Raw genomic sequence first — 14,555 nt, 5'->3', positions numbered from 1 at the left:
TCATTGATGTGTTAAATACATCTCCATGCTCCATCCTCTCTTTCTTTTTCTTTTTGATAAAATAAATTTGCAAAACAAAAACCAGGCATTGTTTTACAGTAAACATCGTTATATAAACTGTATTCATACGCAAGTCATAAAGACACATGAAAGAAAATAAGAAACATCAAATATGGTTTTCTCAAGTCATAACAATGACGCGACGATTTACAGATTTATAGATTCGATCGATTCACACGAGATGTAACCGTTTTCCCGTAAATGTATCGTACTTGGAGACACAATATATCCATCTGAACATTATATTGCAACACTATTAACTGTTCCGCAATCAAAATCTGCGATCAACGGAAATTTTCTAATGTAAAGATTCGTACAAGAAGAGTTTATTTAGAATGATTGAAAATTTATAAAATAAATTATTTAAAAAATTCGGAACGATATTGCACCTATTATACAGGTATAGAACTAAGAGTAGCTCTTTCACTATCATGACGAAACCTGCTTTGTGATTAATGTACAACATAGATGGTTAGTATCAACTTCTGAAATTGTATACTACATGCATTAGTGTATATAATATTGGTTGAATTTAACTTTGCTTTTTTCACGGTGTATATTCATAACGCTTCCTTTCCGATAGAATCGGCGTTTTTGCTTCCTTTCCGATACTTGAACGCTTCCTTTCTGAGTGCCAATGACGACATCGCACAGGATCACGATATTAAAATGAATAATGCTGCCGTCAAGAGGTAAGTTAAATAAAATTATGTAGCAAACGGAACATTTGAATGTTTTGTCTACATTTATACCAAGTTGATTTCATTAAGAAAATAATATAAAACAGTTAAAACCGTTCCAAAATCTCAGCGTCGTTGACGATGACAGATAAAAAATACATTTGTTTGCCCAGAAACTATTTTAAAAAGCATGCAGCATATTGATTTGCAAGCTTTTCATTATATTTTAACTTACCAAATGGTTTTATCTTGTCCAGCTAACCTGAAACATCCGTATAACTCTTTTTTTTTAAATCAAGGAAACACTTCCTTTTCGACAAATCAGTCCCAGCGTCAATTTTGGAAACGTTTACTTTCGGAGTCTAAGGAAACGACGCCTTTCATAATCACGTATAAAATAAAAATTTAGCCGTACGCGCAGGCTAAGAAATAAGCACGACTTTAGCTCATTGTTTTTACGATATAAAAAGTATAAGATATGGACTTTATGACAATGAGACAACATTTCATTAAAATAGAACATGATAAAATGTCACCGTAAATGATCATATTTTCGGCGAGGGCTGCATCTCCAATATCCTTTCTTATAGATAAGCAACATTGTTAGGCACAACTTTGTATTTTGGCATTATTTAAAGAACAAGGGCAGATTATCAATGAAACCTATCACGTGGCATTTCATAGTAAGAGTAAAAGACTAATCGATCCCCGGGGTCTGAATAATGTGTTAGATGTAAGGTGACATGTCTATTATTCGAACTTGTACCTTGTGAGATAGCACGTTGAAATTACAGCCTAGTACAAAGCGGGGTTCAGATTGATTTCTCATTATCATGTTTTCTACCTGAATATCCATCTGACTTAGTTTAGTTTAAAAATGTTTATTCATAGTGGACTGGGAAACAAGCTATTGCAACATATATTAATCCCTCTACACTTTGCATCATACTTGCCACTGGACGTTAAATAACCCTCCATCAATCGTCATCTTGAGACTCTCATTGAAGGTCTAATCAAAAAGTTAAAAAACGTGTTTAATGCTGAAAACCATAAAAAAAAAAAAATACTCAATGCCAGAGGTACATTTTAGAAAATTCAAATCCAATTTAAGTTAAATCATGATAGAGCCAATTCTACATATATTTCACAGCAGTCCATTTTACATAGTCATTTAAGAATACATATAAATAAGTAGATATGATATTAGTGCCAATAAGACAACTCTCCATTCAAGTCACAATTTATAAAAAGTTATTTATAATGGGTCAAAGCCATGGTAAAAAAACAGGGGGTCGGCCTATTCCAGGGCTTCTAGAGAAAAAAAACGAGGGTGTCATTGGCTATGTCTAAATCGGTCTTGTAGAGGGGAAAGAACCCCGCTTCTTTAGTACAAGGTATTGGAGGGCGCATTGTTCGAAAATCTGTAACAAGAGCTCAAAATTTAAAGAAATGGTTAAACAAATCCTAGAGTAAAGGTATCCATGGCCCGCGCTGTGTTAAAAAAACTGAAACTAGAGCTCAAAATTTGAAAAACTGGCAAAAAAACAGAGGGTGGGCTTATTCCTGGTCTTCTAGAGAAAAAAAAGGAGGGGTGTCATGGGTTATGACTATATAGGTCTTGTAGAGGAGAAAGAGGCGTTTTCATCGCATGCATGGAAAGGTTAGAAATCTTATAATATAAACAAAATGAAAACTCCGAACTTATATTAAACGGTCAAGTGTTCTTGCATTCATGACTTTTATTATTGATAAACTTGTTGTACTCGTCGACGCTGTTGTTGTGTAAACTCGTATGCTTTCTGTAATCGATTATAGACATTAGCAAATCTTATTTTGGATACTTGTTTATAATCTTTGTTCCGTCATCTATCAATTCTTTCAAGAATATTAGTATTTCATTAGTACATTGGCATAAAAGGACACTACCATTCAATTGATGTGACTATTTCCTGTGTACATTATCGAAAAGGACGTGTTTTCTGACTCGGAAAGGAAGCAAAAACGGCGATTTTATCGGAAAGGAAGCGTTATGAATATACACCGTGAAAAAAGCAAAATTAAATTCAACCAATATTATATACACTAATGCATGTAGTATACAATTTCAGAAGTTGATACTACCCATCTATGTTGTACATCAATAACAAAGCATGTTTTGTCATAGTGAAAGAGCTCCACTTAGTTCTACAATAGGTGCAATATCGTTCCGATTTTTTTTAATAAAGAGAACCTTTTATTTTATAAATTTTCAATCAATCTAAATAAACTCTTCTTGTACGAATCTTTACATTGAAAAAATTCCGTTGCTCGGAGATTTTGATTGCGGAACAGTTAATAGTGTTGCAATATAATGTTCAGATGGATATATTATGTCTCCAAGTACGATACATTTACGGGAAAACGGTTACATCTCGTGTGAATCGATCGAATCTATAAATCTGTAAATCGTCGCGTCATTGTTATGACTTGAGAACACCATATTTGATGTTTCTTATTTTCTTTCATGTGTCTTTATGACTTGCGTATGAATACAGTTTATATAACGATGTCCACTGTAAAACAATGCCTGGTTTTTGTTCTGCAAATTTATTCTATGGGAGGTGACATCAAAAAGAAAAAGAAAGTGGAATGGAAGATGGAGATTTATTTAAAACATCAATGGAACCTAGCACACCTAGAGGGACCATCAAACGGTCTTCCAGATAAAGAAGCGAAAATAAATTAGAGAGATAAATTAAAAGGAATGTTTATCAAACAGTTGAAAATAGTGTTACCGAAAACACAAAAGCTTATCGTATCCTTCTCGTCGGATACAGATAAACAACAAGCACACGATTGTACTCAAATTAAATGTTTGTCTTTATAAGTATTCGTCTTCGTCAATTGTAAATTAAAGTTTATCGTTATACTATATATTCAGATATAGTCGGAGCGATATTGCACATATGGTAGAACTATGTTGAACAGTTCTTTCTTTCAACGAAACTTTCTTCATCCCTAATGTTCCTCATATATACATCGGTATCACCATCTTTATTGTATATTACATGCATTAGTGTATTGCATTCTCGTTGAATTTAACTTTACTTTTTTTAATTGAATTGAATCAAAACGCCATATTGTGTATTCAAATGTCAAACCATACAGCTGAGTTAAAGTGTTGGGTTGATTGAACATTATACACATTTACCATTTACCTCACTACTATTTTTTGTTTCAGTTTCGGTTTCGGTTTCGGTTTCAGTTTCGGTATCGGTATCGGTATCGGTATCGGCTTATGGTGAACATGTTCATTATGATAGCTAATAATTATTCACAAATACATCAATAGGAGTTTATCTTTTACAAATGTTTAAAGTATAATTTTAAGAGTTGTCAAAATGTCTTTTACCACCTTTCAAAAAAGTCATTTGATACATCTATACATTTTCGATATTTTAAAATGAATAAGCTACACATTTCAACTATAAAAAAGAGCAATACAGTAAGGGCCATTACAAGCAATTATAATAGAAAGCTTCAGTCTCTAGATTGTTCAATTTTAACTCTTCTTTGCCTTGTTTTCAATTTAGCTGATTATTTTTATTTTGTTAATCTACTTTTTTCTGCTGATTAGAACTTAAAAGAAAATAATTATATGATTGAATTTAGTTTGCACTATTTATTAACAGTGCTGAATATTTATTTTGTAAGCTTACAACTCATATATCCAATCAGCCAAACATAATAGCCTATATGTGTGTATCGAATTTTACACAATAATTCATTTTTGCAGAGATGTAAGATAATGTACAGCACGTAAAACATGTACAAGTATGAACACACTCACACATTCACACAAATATTCTCATTCATAAATCAATAGCTTGTTAACAATTGTGTTTCGGTTAATTGAGTTCTATTATTTGGTACAATTCATATGTTACTATATTTAGATTCATTAAAAGGATCTAGTAATTTAAATTTAAACGACCTTATAAATGCGTCGTAGGTGTACAGAACACATTTTAATATCGAAAGTGGAAATTCCTAAAGAAGTATATTCAAGTGTACAGTTTTGAAAGGATTGCGCTAATTAGTCGTTCATAACAGTGGTGAGTTGTATTCAACACAAATGATTTGTTTAGAGTAGGACAATAATTCTTAATGTTTTAATATTTGTTTACCCCAGGTAGTTCTTTCAAGACCGACTAACAATGGCTGTATTTTGACAATTGATTAAAACCGGGTAAAAATAATTATGACTGCAGGGTTAACCCTTCATGTTATTGTTTTCACACTTAACAGTCGATGTTTATTTAGATACAGGTATCGGTGAAATTGGTAAGATCGGGATTATATTCTTTTCTGTTTGACCTTATGTGACCTTGTGTTAATTCACAATTTTATAAAAGTATGTATAATTTGGTATGATCGGAATTATATTCTCTTCCGTTTGACCTTATGTGAATTTATGTGACCTTATGTTAATTCACAATATTATCGAAATATTTTGTATTTGGTATGATCGGGATTATATTCTATTCTGTGTTACCTTATGTGAACTTGTGTGGTGATCTTTTGTAAATTCACATTATTACTCAAATATGTTTCCAGTGATTGACGAGGTTATGTTTAAACAATATTAAAATCCTATTATATAAATCCTTTTTAACTTTGTAAATAAATACGTGTAGATTAACACATGGTGTAAACTTAATAGCAAACAGAATTGAATTTTCAAAGATGCGTTAAAAATAGACATATAGTCAGACCCCAATTAAATCTATGGTTGAAACCAGTTAAATTCTTGTTTCTTGTATTTTTGAAGCATTAGTTCGAAATAAATCACAAACCAAATCCGTTTCATGGAGTTTTTAATGTCAACTGTCAAAATGGATCAAAGATATCAAACTGGGAATTGCATCAATGACAAATCTATAGCATATCATGAACGAATATGGGAAAAGGAAACATATAAGTTAAATATAACTCGAAAACCCTGTCTAAACAAGCATAAAACAAGTAACCACCAGAAAAGAAGTCAACTTGAAAATATATAAATAACACAAAGCTGAAATGGTGATTTACATGTTTTATACCGAATGTGCTATCAGTATTGTCTTTACTGTTAAATTTAAATTAAACTAATTACATGTGACATCTTACATCTTACATATAGCAACGTTACAGTTTTTTGATGAAAAGAACATAGTGGAATCAAGATAATTTCTTTCTATTTTGATAGTCTACGAAATATTATGTACTAAGGGCAAATGAAAGACTTCCCTTATTAAAGCATGTTTTCAACTTATGTATTTATGATTGGTCGGAAGGCGATGTGACATTTGTACGGTATACTGCCATTTTTTCTTTACATAGATTTGCTTATCTACCTCTAACATCGTTTTTTCCTGGATCCAATCACACGATGAATGTCAAAATGCAAGTGTTTGTTTGATTTTACTTATAAAACGCAAAACAAACGGTATTTGTTTCATGACGTCATCGCTCTATGACTTCCTTTTTTTTTGTGAAAGTGAAGGTTTTAAGACAAAGAAGTATCCTTACCTCAAACTATATTTTTTTCTAAAGAATAAAAAACGTGAACAAGTTTTACAATTCTATAAAACTGTTCATGGTAGTGAAAAGTTGACGATCTAGAGTTTAGTAAAAAAAATCATCGGATGATATCAAGACTCTGTTGGTCAACTTTAAAAGTAATACAGGATGGTTTGAAAGCACATATTTAATGAACTCAACGTCATATGTTTTTTATAATCTTAATAGCTTGCAATTATAAATTATTACTATTACTGTTTGGTCTATTATTGGTAATATCCATTTGACGAGACTCGGTTCTTAAACATCACCACTGATCACGTTGTTGCATTATCGTTCTATAGCAAATTCCATACTCTTGTATTTTGATTTTGCTAAATATGTGCTTTGTCATTATGCATTTATGTTTTTCTCTGTTGACATAATAGTTTTTGTTTATAGTGATAAGAATTTTAACACAATGCTGACTGCATCTGACACGTTAACTTACGACATGACTAATTATGTTCAATTGTTTCGTTCAAACATTCGTGACAATATGGTGGAATTGTATGCGACTGTAATGCGAGTGGGAAGTTCTGCTAACTATAGAAATAGGTTAAATCAACTATTTTCTTCATTAGAAAAAAACAATCAACAAGTCATCCATTCGATTGGTATGTTTGAGTTTTAGATTTTAATTTGCTATTTGAATATAAACACTTTCCTTTTGTAATAAATCTGGGAGTTCGGTATTTTTTTTCATTTTACTTTTAATCTGTTAATCGAAAGTGCATTTCAATCTGTTTCATAAGGCATACGCAATTGTTAGGGATAGTTCTAGAAAGGTTGTTGTTTTTTCTATATAAGGTGCCTGTTTTGTTTAGTTTGGAGGCATTAACAATAAGAATGTATTCTTTAAACGCCGTAAATCGAAGAATATAATGAAAACACTTAAACTAAAGCACTTTCACTCACATGAGAGGCTGCGTTTGACGGCACGAAACTAAAATATTTTTTTTTTATTGAAATCACTGGATATGCGAATCACAAATTAGAAAACATTGGATTTATGAACAGCCTGACCCTGGAAATGAACTAATCAAATAACTTTATGTGTATCAAAATATCTCATAATCTTATTAAAATCGTTATGACACATTTTTTTCATACGCATTTTTATAAGTTGGGTAAGATCTTCAACACTAAAGTAGTTTGATAGTTGTATCTAACACAAGGTTTAAAAAGTTACCCGTAATAGAGGAAAATTGTCAAATATGCTTATCTGTTATTAAGTTTGTCATGTTTTTTGTTTTAGAGACTGGCATTTGTGAAATTAAACACAAACTATGACATTAAACTTGCGGAAAATAATTTTGGACATGATTAAAGTATAAATGTATTCAATGATTTATTTCTTTAGATCAACCATGGACCCAAATCCCAACAACCAAGAATATGACAGAGATAGGAATATGTATGGAATGAACAAAATTATGTACCTGCAAAAATATGGTGTTAAAAGTTTCCCTTACCGAGGAAGGCGTAGATACACTCCGTCAATTTCCCAGTCTTTAGAAGGAGGGATTGTTATATCAAATGACGTTTTCGGGCTGACAATCAGACAGTTTGAACGAATCTATAAAATTTGCTTAGAAAGACGAAAGACTCATGAGCAGTCGATACTAAACCTTAGATATCCTGACAAATCTTCAAATGAATATCTGGAATACTTACAGGATTGTGTATACTACAATGAAGGTAAGAATGGTGTTGAAAACAAACTTATTATGAAAGTCTTTTAATAATTTATTAAATACTTAGATAATACTCGAACATTATAATATTAAGACAAACAGACAACCCGATAGTCCGGCGGCTACAAGCATATTTCAGACGAATTGTGCACATCCTGCTACAAGTATGGAATTTGACATAGACTTTCCTCAACTGTTGAAGGCCGTACTTTAACCTATAATGGTTTAATTTTTAAATTGTTATTTGGATGGAGAGTTGTCTCATTGGCACTCACACCACATCTTCCTATATCTCTTTCATTTCAGATAGGGAGGCATTTGAAACAAATGTCTCACTTCCGGTAAAATCCAAAATGGCGGACGTCATACTTAAAACAACCCAATATCGAAGGCTAGTGTGTAAACATGTGTTAGTATCATGTTACTATCCTTATATTTGGTAAAAACATTTCTTTTTTACTACTTTTGGATAAATTAAATAGACAAGATGTCTTCAGAAACCCCTCTTCCGGTTAAAATCCAAGATGGCGGACATTGTAGTTAATTAAATAAGCTTATTTTTAAGGGAGGGTAATTGAAATATGTTTTAAACGTATTGCTACTATCATTTCATTGTGCAGGAACCTTTCTTTGGTGCTTTTGATAGATACAATGTATAAGACATATGTCTTAAAAACCCTTACTTCCGGTAATATAAAAAATGGCGGACATGGAAATATTAATTTATTATTCAAATATTCAACTTTTTTTTAAAATGTATAGAAAATGATTTTATTTTGTTCTGGTTATTAAACTTTTGGCTCTTAGTTATCTAAAAAAAAACACTGATTCTAGCATGGTTTGACAGTATAGATATAAGGTTGACACTTCCGATATAAATATGACGTAAATTGAGTCCTCAATCTATTATTTCGATGTAGAGTTTTTTGTGCTGGTCATTTAACTTTTGGCTTTAAGTTATCCCAAAAACCACGTATTCTATCATGTTGTAAATGTTTAAATATAAAGTTGACACTTCCGGTATAAATATAACGTAAATTTCAAAGATGAGTTCTCAATCCATTTCTTCGATGTAGAGTTTTGGATAGATTGATTAAAACGAAATAAAATCACTATAGTACTAAAACATATTTAAAATTACTACAATTTTCGACCAAAAATAACGATCACTACAACATGCACACATAGCAGTGCACGGGATACCCGATTTTCCACATTAAAAACGTACAAACCTCTGACAAAATGATGAGGCCTCAAAAAGAGTTTTTAAAAAGTTATCCTCTTTATTGCACGGAGTGGGTAGCATAACAGCCAATCCCAAACTCGTCTCCCTAAACACCTACCTAAGTATATTGTATGATTTACATGCTGAAAAAGACTAGACCAAGTTGAGGGAATAGCATAAAAAAGCCTTTCCGTTTGCGCAAATAGTTATTTTCTTGCTTCGTTAACCATGTTATACCCATCGGTTAAGTTTGTGCGATCTTACAGTAAAACCCCGGTGATTTGGTCTGATTAATGATCATTCTTTATGTTAAATTTACATCTTCAAATGCAATCAATGTAGTTTTTTTCCCTTTCAAGCAAAGAGGGAACCATATCACAACAGGTAAAGGCTTGAATAACAATTAGTGTGTCAGGTCACTCAGATCACTCATTGCCTAGTGCATTTGAAAAGCTATTAATAGATATTAATCAAAAGTCTGTTGCCCTCCCAAACACAATCCGTAGTTCGTCTATCCCTTTGTCACGGAGTAGCGAAACAGTAGTGACAGCATTATCATTAACTACTGTTCGAATCATGACTCGTTTATTGTATATATTGTACTGTATTGTATTGTATTGTATTGTTTAAGTTCGTGTTTCACTCCATCAGACACATGCAGCATGATTTAAGGATCTGCCTCTAATTGTGAATTGGTGATGAACTTTAAATACATCACGTGGTGGATAAGATAGAATATCTTGACCATTTGCTGCTATAACTACCATACGCATCCAAGACTTCATTCACCCGTATTTCAGTTACAAGGTAGTTTATTGAGATAAGGACTTAATACCCAATCTGCATACTCGTTAGGCCGCAATTCACAATCGGAGAGCTGATTTCCAACATTTACACAGACTGTGGTATTGTTTTTCACATCCATAAATTCCAAAAACACATATTATTCTTGCCTTTTTTACCCAATCTGTTTCCCTTTTTTTTCGATCTTACAACAAAACCACGTATCGTTTTCAATGACATTAAACTTATCAAATCCATATGGTGATGTTGGCTGGTCAATCATCAATAATGATTCTAAATGCTATAGTCACATCTTCAAACTCCATTCATGTCACCAACGCAGTTCCTTTTCCAGCAAACGTGTTATCTTTTAACGCCTAGTGCATTTGAAAGGTTATTGATTGACATATATCTATTGCTTTTTCCCCTTCCAAATGCAAACCAAAGTTTGGTTTGCCCCTGTGTCACGGAATAGCGAAAGAGCAATGACATCAGTATCGACTGTTTGAGTCATGACTCAGTCAAGTCTGTGTTTCACTGCATCAGACAAATCGATCTTGATTCTAGTGTAAGTCTCTTCGTGTAAACATGGTGCTAAACTTGAAACATCATCAAGTGGTTAATAACACTGAACATCCTGAGCATTTGTTGCTTCAATTATCTTGTACTCAAAATTGTATTGTAGAGCAAGCTGCTGAGAATGAACACTTAAAAGTTCTTTCTCGCTGCCGTCATCTCTCAGAAAACTTTGCCAATCTTGAGAATGTGTTTAATCCTTGATTGGTCTGTATATTCCCTTTCACCTAAATGTTATTTTTGCTTCTTTTAGCAGCTTTTAAACTACCAGTATATGTTCACTTCCGACACTACGTCCACTGTTGTTACAGTTTCAAGGTGTTTCATAACGATTATGATGATTGGGTATTATGTCCTTACCTTAATCATACCTTGAAACTGTAACAAGAGTGGATGAATACTTTAATGATAATGGTAGTTGTAGCAAGAAATGCTCAGGATATTCTATCTTATCCACCACGTGATGTATTTTAAGTGTAGCACCATGTTCACATAAAGAGACTGACAATTAAATTATGGCGCTTGTGTCTGATGCAGTGAAACACGAACTTAAACGAGAAATGATTAACAGTCACTGATGTTGCTGTCAATATTATTTCGCTATTCCGTGACATTGGGGCAGACGAACTATGGATTGTGTTTCAGGAGGCAAAAATCTTAAGATTAATGTCTACCAATGGCCTTTCAAATGCAATAGACAATGAGTTATCACACACACTTATTTCTGATCCATACCTTTACCGGTTGTGATACGGTTCTTTTTTTGCTTGAAAAGGGAAAAAAAATGCGTGGGAGACACTGATAGTATTTGAAGATGTGACTTTAACATAAAGAATGATGATTGATCAGACTAAATCACCGGGGTTTTACTGTAAGATCGAACAAACTTATCAGATGAAGCTAACATGATTAACGAAGCAAGAAAGTCATGTTTTGCAAAAAAGGGAAAGTTAATTATAAGTGAGGCTATTCCCACGACTTGGTCTAGTCTTTTGAAGCATGTAAAACGTGCAATATACTAATGCAGGTGTTTTGTTAGACGAGCTTGATATTGACTCTTATGCTACCTAGTCCAGTCACTTTTTAGGGAGGCCTGTGGGTTTTTTTCTGTCGTTTCTCGGGCTACCTGTCGTTTTTTCCGCGAAATTTGCCCTTTCGAGGCATTTTTCTTCCTTTCAAATTCCGGCGAATTCATAATATCCCATGAATAGTTAACTTTGTAAACTGTAAAATTAAGTGACTAATTAAGTAAAATGAATATATTCATATTTTAAAGATATATTGCCATGGCCAGGAAATACACTGAAGGACAAATACTTTTACGAACATCTAGTTGATACAATTGGAACTGAAATGCATATTCATACTAGACAACGACTATTAATGATAGAAGATATGATTCAAAATTCATTTGCATCTAATGTAAGGCAAATATCAAGTGGAAGTTTGGCAGATGGACTGGATTTACAAGGTAGTGACGTGGATATCATGTACATCATCGTAAACTTAGACGTAATTCAAAATGTATGGGGTATCAAACACCCAATACAACATACTACACTAGTAATGGAGTTAGATGACGACCATCCAGGATTTACAAGACTTAAATTGATAGCAAATAGTGAAGACGAGATTGGTATCACAATATCTGAAAGCTGTGAAAGTACTACTAATGGCGAATATGTATCAGTAAAGGCATTTCTATATAACATAAAACAACATTTAGTAGGTTTACATCAGCTATCTTATCACGGTCCCTGTTTATCAGATGTAGATCAGAATTTTGATATGGCATTTTGCATACGAAGTAAAAGATTGCCTCATAGTGCAATTCTGTGGGTAAGACGTCATCGAAAACAATGGCCCCCCAATGTGGTTATTGAAAAAATAGTAGAATATGGATGTCTTTTAGTACCTATAGGACCAAGGACTACTTCATATAATGACTTATTATGGAGAATTTCTTTCTCTGTGGCAGAAACACAACTAGTACATTCATTTAATTTTACTCAACTTTTATGTTACGGTCTACTGAAATTGACATTGAGGCGTATCATTAACACACACGATGGTGTCAAAGATTTATTGTGTTCTTACTTTATGAAAACAGCTTTGTTCTGGGTCTCCGAGGAAGTCGATATTGAAACATTTAGATTGCTTAAATTGTTTTACTGTTTTTTTCTTTGTCTTGACAAATTAGAAATTTGGATAAACAACTGTTACTGTCCGAACTTTTTTGTTCCTAATCATAACATGTTTCTAGGAAAAGTTGACCAAAATAACAATAAAATGCTTCTGGGAATACTGGATAGTATAAAGTGTGGTGGAATTGATGGATTGATAGATAATTTATTTCCGGCTGAGAGTGGAAATCGTTTGTTAAGTACAAAGAAGGAAACCTCGTGTAATACATGTACGTTAGATTTCTTTTTTTACAAAACATGTAGTCTTTCAGGACCAATAACAAACGAGCATCTTCCTTATAAGTTACTAACAAATGTCGAATCTCTCAAAATAGTTGAAACGTCTCAATTTATCACTGATATATGTAATTATTATTATGGCATAATCAGTCAACATACAGTACAAATGCTACCGCCACCAACTAAAATAGGTAAAACTAACAAAATACAAAAACTTTATCATAGACATTTATATGACGGTCTAAGAACAGATGCTGTATCGGGTTGGTTGTTGTACGCGTCTTTTTATTATGTGACAGGACAGTTCAATATAACACTCAAACTGATCGAGTATGTTCTGTCGAGATTTAATCATGGTATGGCGTATTTAGACTGTGATATCTACAATGGAGAAGAAATGGATAGTTACAGACAACACGTACATTTCAAATTAACATTTACGGAAAGAATGAAATTAGCAACCGTTGGCCATATTCATTATATAAGGCATTCATCGTTAATACCAGAAGAACTTAAGCTTGAAGTTGAAGACGATGAAATTGAAATACCACCAGTTGTTCTATCGTACTGTCTACGATTTTTATGTCATCATAATCTTGGTGATATTTGCAACAGACAAAAGGCATTAGATGATTTACTTTTAGCAGTTGAAGACAACTGCTTTGTTTCAATACATGAAGTATCTGAGTCAAAAACAATACTCGGAGTATGTTATGAGATATCAGGAGATAAGATCAATGCCTATCAGTGTTATGATGAGGCTCTAGAAGATGATGCATATGTATGTCTTTCAGCAAAAGCAAGAAAATCAAAATTGTTGTTAGCTTTCACATAAACTTTTAGTATAATATAGCCAAATAGATCACACCGTGTGTTTATATTTACCATTAACATAAAGCATCATTATTATTTGAAATAAATTATGTACTATCAGCTACTAAGGTACAACCTGTATGTTTGACCAAAGGAGGACTCTATGGGTAAGTCATTGAAGTTATACAGTAATGTGAGACTTAATTGTGTATGTCAAAATTCATTAATAATTTGGAATACATTATAACAGAATTTTTAAGTGTTATACTATATTTAATTCTTACACTATGTTAAAATAGGAATGATTGTAAAAGATTGTAAATGAGACAACTATCAAAATAAAACCAAGTTAAATATGACTACTATTAGTATACCTCAACAAATATATGTGACTGTACGACCATCTATGAGCATAACTAATACCGCTATAAAATGCCCCGAAAAGAGTAAAATATAAATGAAAAACAGCAACAAACAATAACCATCAAATGGACTTCTTCGTTTAATATTTTATTTAGATAATTTCTTAAGTTTATTTCATAAGCCGACCAAATTGCGTTTCGTACAGCATGAACACATTGTCATTTGACAAATTCTTTGTAATTGTGGGACACATTTTTATTAAATCCTGTTAGTTCTGACCATAAAAGAATTATTTTAACTTTCCAACTTAGAACTCTCGGTTAAATAACTTCCTTGTGAGCAGCAAATAATGCAA

The 14,555-nt window shown here is 32.5% G+C and overlaps 1 protein-coding gene across 1 annotated transcript; it reads left to right on the top strand.

The window, feature by feature from the left end:
* Positions 1 to 729: 729 nt before the first annotated feature.
* LOC134690000 (uncharacterized) lies at positions 730 to 13,859 on the top strand. The gene is made up of 3 exons (XM_063549971.1): positions 730 to 752; positions 7,684 to 8,021; positions 11,878 to 13,859. The coding sequence occupies exons 1-3, from the start codon at positions 730 to 732 to the stop codon at positions 13,857 to 13,859; spliced, it is 2,343 nt and encodes a 780-aa protein (XP_063406041.1).
* Positions 13,860 to 14,555: the final 696 nt, after the last annotated feature.

The sequence above is a fragment of the Mytilus trossulus genome, chromosome 11, assembly GCF_036588685.1.
Source record: "Mytilus trossulus isolate FHL-02 chromosome 11, PNRI_Mtr1.1.1.hap1, whole genome shotgun sequence".
NCBI lineage: Eukaryota > Metazoa > Mollusca > Bivalvia > Mytilida > Mytilidae > Mytilus > Mytilus trossulus.
The sequence above is the reverse complement of the archived record's forward strand: the minus strand, read 5'-3'. Positions and strand labels throughout refer to the sequence as shown.

Coding starts and splice junctions, on each gene's coding strand:
- LOC134690000 (XM_063549971.1), top strand. CDS start 730: ATGAATAATGCTGCCGTCAAGAG. Junction 753..7,683: donor AATAATGCTGCCGTCAAGAG/GTAAGTTAAATA, acceptor TTATTTCTTTAG/ATCAACCATGGACCCAAATC. Junction 8,022..11,877: donor TTGTGTATACTACAATGAAG/GTAAGAATGGTG, acceptor CATATTTTAAAG/ATATATTGCCATGGCCAGGA.